The 9,348-nt window shown below is 29.4% G+C and overlaps 1 protein-coding gene across 1 annotated transcript in view; it reads right to left on the reverse strand.

The window, feature by feature from the left end:
- The window catches only part of LOC106882611 (collagen alpha-3(VI) chain), a 180,154-nt gene that overhangs the window by 122,614 nt on the left and 48,192 nt on the right, over positions 1-9,348 (reverse strand). Inside the window, exon 8 of the mRNA XM_052975952.1 lies at positions 6,192-6,224. Within this exon, the coding sequence (XP_052831912.1) occupies positions 6,192-6,224 (33 nt within the window). The remainder of the gene's footprint in view (positions 1-6,191; positions 6,225-9,348) is intronic.

Genomic DNA, 9,348 nt, shown 5'->3' on the forward strand with positions numbered 1-9,348 from the left:
CCCCCCCCCAGTGTTCAACTCATACTTATTTTATTGACTCTGGAAGGTTCAAAGACAAAGTCGACCTCAGTAAATTTGAACTCAGAATGTATAGAGAAATGAAATGCAACTAAGCACTTTGCTTGGTATGCTCATGATTCTACCAGCTGCTGCCTTAGTATTTCTCAAAATATTAGAAATATGTTGATGACTTAATAAATATATTTTAAATTAAATAGCTTAAAACAGAGATTAAAGCATTATAATATATGAATATGAATATGGACACATAAAACATATTTTATTGCATTTGAAATGATATGTATGCTATAGTATGTACATCTTTTTGTTACATATTCTTCATTACAATTACTGAAATGCATTTCAGCAGAGACTATTTATTTTTCACAAATATAAATTATACCAGTTATTTAATTATTAATAGCTATGTTTTAATTATAATATTAAGAATATACTTGTGGTTATAAGAATATAACATTCATTTTAAATATTTTCATGAAAGTACAGTTAAGTTAAATAATGTTCATAGTCATTAATATTAGTTCAGTTTTTGTTAGGTACTAATTTTCTTACCAGCTTTAATTTCCATGGGTATAACAGGGGGAAATGCAACTGTTAAAAATATATCATCTTATATGTGAGATAAAAAGGGAATGTATTTTCAAATACTTCAAAGAGATATTGTATCACATTTTGTTTATGAATTCGTTGGGTGAAATTTGTATTCCTTACAAAATGTAAAAGTTAATATTTAAAGGAAAAATTTTTAACTATCAATATATGATCTGAAACACACATTTAAGTTTCATAAAATATTATCATGAATTCAGGCTAACATATCTAGCATTATACAAAATATGTTGTTCTTCAATGTTGTAAAAGAATTTTAAAAATCAAATTAATAATTTTTTTTGATCACTTTTTGATAATTATTTCAAAATAATTATATGTATATTATAGGCCATCATAGTATAATATAGTAAGTAATTTGATTATGCACAATTTAATTAGATCTATGTAGGGTATCATTAAGATGACAGAGGATTTATAATTTCTAGTATAAATAGTATATGGGATGCAACATATAAAATTTAATGTTATTTTTAGTTCCTATTTAATTTAAACTCTGAACTCTCACCAGCTGATAATTCTACAAATTTAACTGGAACTACAGGAGCTATAAAATATGAAATTTGACAATTCACTGACATAATAGCATCATATTACCATAGAATAATTAGAGACTGAGGATAACATATGTTTTTATATAATTAATACATTCCTTATCATACATAGTATCAATTAGAATAGCAAAAAACTGCCTCATTATTTACAAAAAAAAAAAAAAAGATGAAAAACAAAGAAGAATACTATGGCTCTGAAGATAGTATCATTTTTTAAGGTCATTTAATTTTTCTCAATTGATCAATGGACCAATTGAGTAAACCAATCAAAGAATGAACCTATACTCTCAAAAACAGCTGTAAGTGGAATTTACTATAATAAAGGAATATGTAATGATCATTATTTATAACTTGTCTTGTATATCACTGTGTGTATAAAACCAGTTTACCTAGGAATACAACCTTGGGTTTACAAAGAAGAATAGTGATGAGCCTCAGACCCTCTCAGAAGCATACACAGCGTCCTTTACTAATCTAAAAAAATTTGTTAGCCTGGTGTATTTGTATTAACAGAGAGCTTATAAAGTATTTTGCCAGGATTGATGAGCCCTCGTTAATAACTCTTTGTTATACATATATATTTGGTATGAATGTAATTATTCAATGCTTGCTATTTGATGATTATACATCATTTAAAAGGTAATAGTGAGACCATGACTATTATACTATTATCAACAATCTTAACCTGTATATTATTCACTAAAATAGTTGTGGAAAATGAATATCTTTTTATCAATAAGTTTCATGAATTATAACATTGTATTATATCATTGGTGAATTAATGAAGCCTGGTCATATATTAGAATAAAACTTCCCATGTAAATATGTAAAACAGGTGGATTTACAGGTGGTTTTGTAACTGTTGGTATTGTTGTTGTTGCTGTTGCAACTGCACCATGCAAGCCAACAAGTCTTCCATGTTAATGATATTTTCTTTGGTTTCATATCAAAAAGAAGGATTTAAACATCTGACGCAGGCTTCGAACATCTTGTTGCCACTTTTATATCCTTGACACATGTTGGATATATAATTAATGAAGTGGAGGTTAAATCAATGTATTCGCGTGACATACTTTGCAAGACTACCAGCCTCAATTCTTCATAAGAGTTTGGCTAGTTCATTCTTCCAATCCCCCAGGGTTGTCAATGACTCTCACGACAACAATAGAGAACAGGAAGAGAAGGAAAAAAGAGCAGGCGATGTAAATATTGAAGCAGATTGACTAGTTCAGAGAAGCAGAGATTCTTGTAGCTAGGGTAGAAGAACTAGCAAATATGTAAGCTTGTGACTGTAGAGAAAAGCTAGCTAAATATTTTCCAATCAATGGACTGGCCATTCTTTTAGATAAGATCTCAGATTTTAATGTGTGCAGCAACAGTACCATTTCTTGTATGTTAGCAGTGATCTAACATGAGGCTTACTTTAATAGACATAGGAGAGAAAATGATTTAGAAGAATAGAAACTACTTGGAAAATATGAATAGTTCAAGTGATGTAAATGGTAAATAGCAGAAACAAAATTTCTTTACAGAAGTATGATCTTAAATCTATTTCAAAATGGTACAAAATATTTGCCACAACTTTTAGCAATTACCAGATATACAACAGGCATATTTTGATAACATGTAATGTATTAACTTTATAATAATGACACACAAAGTTTACAAGATTTTAAAACAGGTTGATGTTACTCATGTGTTATATAGAGAGTAAAATCTTTCCCTTGAAAAATGACAAGTTTCTCAGGTAATTTTTCTTCCAGGAAAAGTCATAGTCAGCAATGCAAGTTAACCCCTTCTGATGTGATCTGTGTTTGCAGTATTATATTATACTATCTTAATAAAGGCTTTCTTACACATACAACTTGAGACTAATGACAGTTACAAACTGCTAACTTTCAATTACACTTTTCTTATACATTATTTAAATACAAATTAAAGGTTCTCTAGATAGCTTATTATGCTTTTAGTTTTGTTACAAGCAATCAATCATTCTCTCCTGTGACTTTTACATTCTCACTATGCATTTCACAAATGGTTAATTCATATTTTTACAACATATGCCAGTCATTTGTTTTTCTGCAGCAATAAATAACATAATCTTATTAAAACATCATCACTATATCTGACATTTTCTACAAAATGCACGTTAAGATAACCCAAAGACTTCTTCATGTATGTAGAAATAATGTATCAAGTAATAAAAATGTGGCACTCTGTTGGTTACGACGACGAGGCTTCCAGCTGATCTGATCAATGGAACAGCCTGCTCTTGAAATTAACGTTGAAGTGGCTGAGCACTCCACAGACACGTGTACCCTTGACGTAGTTCTTGGGGAGAGTCAGCGTGACACAGTGTGTGACAAGGCTGGCCCTTTGAAATGCAGGTACAAAAGAAACAGTGAGAAAAAGTTGTGGCGAAAGAGTACAGCAGGGTTTGCCACCACCCCCTGCTAGAGCCTTGTGGAGCTTCAGGTGTTTTCGCTCAATAAACACAATGCCTGTTCTGGGAATCGAAACAGTGATGCTACAACCACGAGTCCACTGCCCTAACCACTCAGCCATTGTGCCTCCACATAAGATTATAGGTTCATACCAAACAAATTATGAAATTACATTTTATAACTTTGGCGAAACTATCAGATATATATATATATATATATACATATATTATACATATTATGCAGCAATATATTAATTTACAAAACAAATATGAAAGAGGACATACATGACAATATAAACATGAAATGCTGATTTAGAAAACTGATATTATGAAGAGTCAGCTGTAATAGTCACTTATACATCATGCTTCCTTATATCCCAAAAATTGTGTTATGTGTATATTTTTTCAACATACCCATCATTATATGAATTAACAAATTATATTTCAACAGAGATTATTTTATTAAAACCATATATATTTAATTATAAATAACGATATGCTTTAATGAAAATATTAGGAATATATCTCTGGTTATTAGTATATAAAATGCACAGGAAAGTAGTTAAGTTAAATTATATTCATAGTTAAAATTAACAGCTATATTTTTGTCAAATAGTAATTTATTGCCAGTTATGAATTAAAGAAGTATAAAACTAAATATGTAAATAGGAATTTCACTAAAGAATGAGCTTTTAATTAGATTTTGCTAGAAATTTATTAAGATACTAAAATAATTCAAAAAAAAAATTTTTTATATGATAAACTATTATGTAAATTTTACAATATCATATGTAATGATAATTTGGTTACTGATAGCATACAAAGCAAATATCTTAATTAATATTTATTCATATTAAATTAATCTATCAATTATTCTCAGCTTTATATAGAGGAGCTATGGAAATTATATCTTTGCTTATGATTTGATCAGCAATTCGACGATCTCATTTTAACATAATTAAGGAATTTTTACAATATTGACTTTACATTGATAAATCACGTTCTCATTAGAAAACCAAATGGCATGGCAGTATATATATTTATACTACCTAAGTAAATAATTTTCTATAATTTTATTTCCATTAATTTTTGATAAATTAATATTATCTAATAATTCAGTTTCAGTGGTAATTAGGTACATTTTTAAACAGGACTCTGGAAATATAAATCTATTTATATTTATAACTATAATCTAATAATTTTCTGAGCCTATATGTAATAAAATAATTGAGATAACATGAGTAATTTCTAATTGACATTTTAACCTAGAGAAAAATACAGCATTCTGAACTGATGTATTATGTCACTGTAAATTCAACAACACCAATATATAGGGTGAAAAATAAATGGAAGTTATTTTATCATTATAAAGAATTATAATTGTAATTAAACATGCATTATTAATTTTCATGTGTCACCATCTATGATTAGAAGTGTCAAGTTAAATTAATAGAAATCTGCATGAGATGTTGAAACCACATATGTTGTACCTTGGATGAGGATAAGTTTTAATATAGCTAATACTGAGACTCTGACAGAAGATAATTTATGCAGATAATTAACAGACATTGATAAATCTTTAAATCAATAACTCTTTTTAGTGTTTTTCTTTGTAATGTTAAGTCAGGAGGAAGGGGTATTAACTATGGCCCTCTGAAACTGACAAGTCTGATGCTGTTTATGTTCCACTTAAATGTGGAAATTCAACAACTGCAGGAAAATATAATTAGGAAAAGAATTTCAGAATACCAACATTCTTAAACAGAAGAGTTGTTATAGAAAGTCTCAGTATCTGCACCTGTAAGTCTCTCTCCAAGGTGTAAACCTGAGCTGGTGTGTTTGTGTGTGTGAGAGAGAGACTATAGTGTCTAAGTGAAAAGTACATTCAACATAACTTTACACCTGTGTCATTGCAGAAATTGCTGTCAGAATACAAAGAACCAGAATGATACTGCAAGATATCCTATTCAACAAACTTACAGTTAATCCAATCCATCACCTTATGTACAATTTGTAGATGAGTATCAATTCTTTGCTTATGCATATTAAAAATGCATAGAAATTAATGACTAACATGAGGTGAAAACAATGTTTTTTCCTTTATGATACAAAAATAACACTGAAATATATGAATGTATGTTCTGCTGGTGATTGGCGATTTCAAAACTGTCACAAACAATGAATATATACATATACACTCATGCCTTATATTATCTTTATGCCATAATCATGCTAACTCCAGCAATTGTAAATATGCTTTGTCTATAAGTACAGTCGATTTTCTAAATATTAATACAACTCATGATTATGAATTAGTTGATCAACTACTGAATTTGTCAGCGATTATATCAGGCACAATGTAGGAAGAAATTTTGAAGTGAATTCATAAATTTTTTTAGATAATATACAGCTTATGTTTGATAAAAATCATAAGCTACAATAACTAATACCTAGGACGAAAGATAAGTATATTTCTTAAAATATTTAGTAAATAATAATAGTGTTAGCATTAATTGATGAGTACACGTTTTAATTTTATAAATAGTTAATTACTAAATTCTTACCAGTTGATACTTCCACAGGTGGTGCTGGTGGCCCTGAGAAAATTATATTATCTAATATATTAATAAATATGCATAATAACATGGTATCATTTGTACATAATTTTTTCCAACTTTAACAGCACCTAAGCTACCATATAGAATAAAACATATCTTTTATCATCTTGCTGTTGTATTTATGAATATCAGTATTATTACAGACAATTCATTGGCAAACAAAATTATTCAACACAATACATTTCAATGTGATATCATAATTATGTCAACAATTTACTTTATAATATATGTTGTTTTTTACTGCTTCTTATTACTGTGATAGAATCTTGTAATGTCCAAATGAATAAAGCACTCATTCGAAGATATTCAAACTAAAGCAGAAAAGATTCTTTTCAACACTAGTAAATATGTTTTAGCCAATGACTGGGATCAAACCTGCTGTAATAATAATTAGCTCAAATAAAGATGGCCAAAATAATTATCTGATGGGACAATAACATTTCATCTTCTAGACTAAGAATTTAGACTGGCTTGTGTTACATTAACATAGCTTTCGTTAAAGACACTTCTAAACTTTACTTTAAATATTGCCAGGCATCATTGGATATAAAGTTATTTTCATATCATGAAAATGTTAAAAGTGAAGTGACAATTATATTATCTAATTAAGCATAGTAACTAAGTAAATTCCAAGGCATATTGCTAAAATCAATTCTTCTTATTAGAGTAAAAATAAAATTTAATTTCTAAAATCAGAATAAAAATTTGAAGTGAACTTGCATGTATTATCATATATTTGTTAGACAGGTTTAGTGTGATATGTAATAAACAAGGTTTGAGTCAATATAATAATAATCAAAGAATAAGTAACAACTGCCAGGTGAGTAAAAAACAAACAAACATTATCTTCATTTAGTTTTTAGTGGTGGCTGTTACATTTCACTTAAACTTTTAATGTATCTGGACAAATAATAAATTGTCCATATATTGATTTCAGTCTGTTATTTTAGAATTGGAAAATAGATGTGAATAAATAATTTCAGTGTGTAACATGCTGGAACTGGAAGTGACCAGTTAATATAATTAGTGACTTACATTAAAGATAATATCCCTATAATCTATAATAACCTAATTTAACAATAAACAATTAATTGTTAACAGTTGATGATATCTGTGGAGTTTTCCTAAAAGTTTTCTTAAAATTGTTGCTAATTACACCATATTTTGTTAAATAACAAAATAAATTTAGCATAATATATTAATAAGCTAAAATACTTTTTTCACAGATTAACAATGTATAACTGCAAATCTATTGTAAACCATATTGAATAGATAGACAACAATATTTTAACTTTTTATCTTTTTATTTTATGATATATTTAAATAAACAATTAGGCAATTTATAATAGAAATAGTAGAAGAATATAACTTTATGGGAGGATATAGTCAATAACATGGTATGATAACAAGGATGATATGATTAGAGCACCGATACAACTAAATGGAATACAACTAGATGCATCAAAATATTTGCTCCAACACTCAGCAGAGCAGAACACTCAACCATTTTACATCATAAAAATAATCCTAACATAAGTACAAGGCTTAGTTTTGCAGAGCAGCATATTTAGTCAGTTATATTGTTCATGCCTCTATCCAGTACTTGACTGGTACTTTATTTTATCACCTCTGGAATAAGGGAAGTTAAATTGATACTAACAACAGTGATAGCTATCTCCTTTCAGGTTATCAAATATACATGTTGGTTTTAAGAATTAAATGAACTTGTTGCTTACAGTACCAGCACACAAATGTACCCAAATAGAGAGTTTGCTCTTCAGTTATGAGATCTCAGTTCTATTCCTACAACATCCCACCCTAAGAAAGCATCTAGACTGAAGGTAATCTAAGTTTTGTTAGTGAAATTGTGTAGATGAAAACTGTCTGGAAGCCCGGAAAGGGTCAACTCTGTCATGCAGATTCTCCCAAAATTTTACATTAAGAATACCTGTAAAATACTCAACCATTTACATGTTAATGAGTAGGCTGTTTCATTGATCGAACAATCAGAACACAATTGGAACATGATAGAGATTCATTTGAATTATATTACACATAGAAAAGAAAGTATGATGAAAAATTATAGAGCTATTTTTAATATTTCCAATACCTTCATCTTTTACAATAAAACTACAACCTTTAATCTATAAAACTTCTTTCTAGCAAAGTATCCAAGTAATATACACTGAATTCAGAGAATAAGATGTTAATCATTGCAAGTACCATGCATATATAATATGATATGAATTAGAAAACTTACAACTCTATTCCTTATTTAATGTAGCTTTCACAATATTGGCAACAAAATAACCTTATTAATAGCCTTTCTATTATAGGCACAGTGCCTGAAATTTGTATTTTTGTTGGAGCAGGGGACAGTCAATTACACTGACCCCAGTGCTGGACTGGTACTTATTTTATCAATCCAGAAAGGACGAAAGGCAAAGTTGACCACAATGAAATTTGAACTCAGAATAATGATGAAGGAAATTTTGCTAAGTATTTTGTTTGGTCTGCTAATGATCCTCCCAGTTCATCACCTTAATAACCTAACAAATATCAATACTTTGATTTGATATTCAGTCCCATTTAGTGTGTATGTGTAGAAACACACACACACACATATTCTGTCTTTTCTATTCAACTTGTACCTTAACCTCACAACTCATTTCCCAGATAAGGAAGCTATTTATTCACATCTTCAGCAATATATCTGTACCTATCTCTTTATCATATTTTCATATCCCTCAATGACATATCCTAGTCAGTTAAGGGGTCTTGTCTTGCAGGTACTTGGTGACCTCTAAGTGTTGATGCTTCATAAAAGAACCCATAAAAGAACTCTGTGAAGTGGTTGGTGTTAGGAAGGGCATCCCAGCTGTAGCAATCATACTTAAACAGACGCTGGAGCTTGGTGCAACCCCTCTGGACCATCAGTGCATGCTGACTGATCCAACTTAGGCCAGAACGGAAAAGAGGGATAAGGAGTAAGAGATGTGGAGAGAGGAGATTAGAGATAGGCAACAACTGTAAATATTGGGTAGGGCTGAAGGGTATTCTCTTTTATTCTCTTTTACTTGTTTCAGTCTTTTGACTGTGGCCA

This window comes from Octopus bimaculoides, chromosome 23 (genome assembly GCF_001194135.2).
Source record: "Octopus bimaculoides isolate UCB-OBI-ISO-001 chromosome 23, ASM119413v2, whole genome shotgun sequence".
NCBI lineage: Eukaryota > Metazoa > Mollusca > Cephalopoda > Octopoda > Octopodidae > Octopus > Octopus bimaculoides.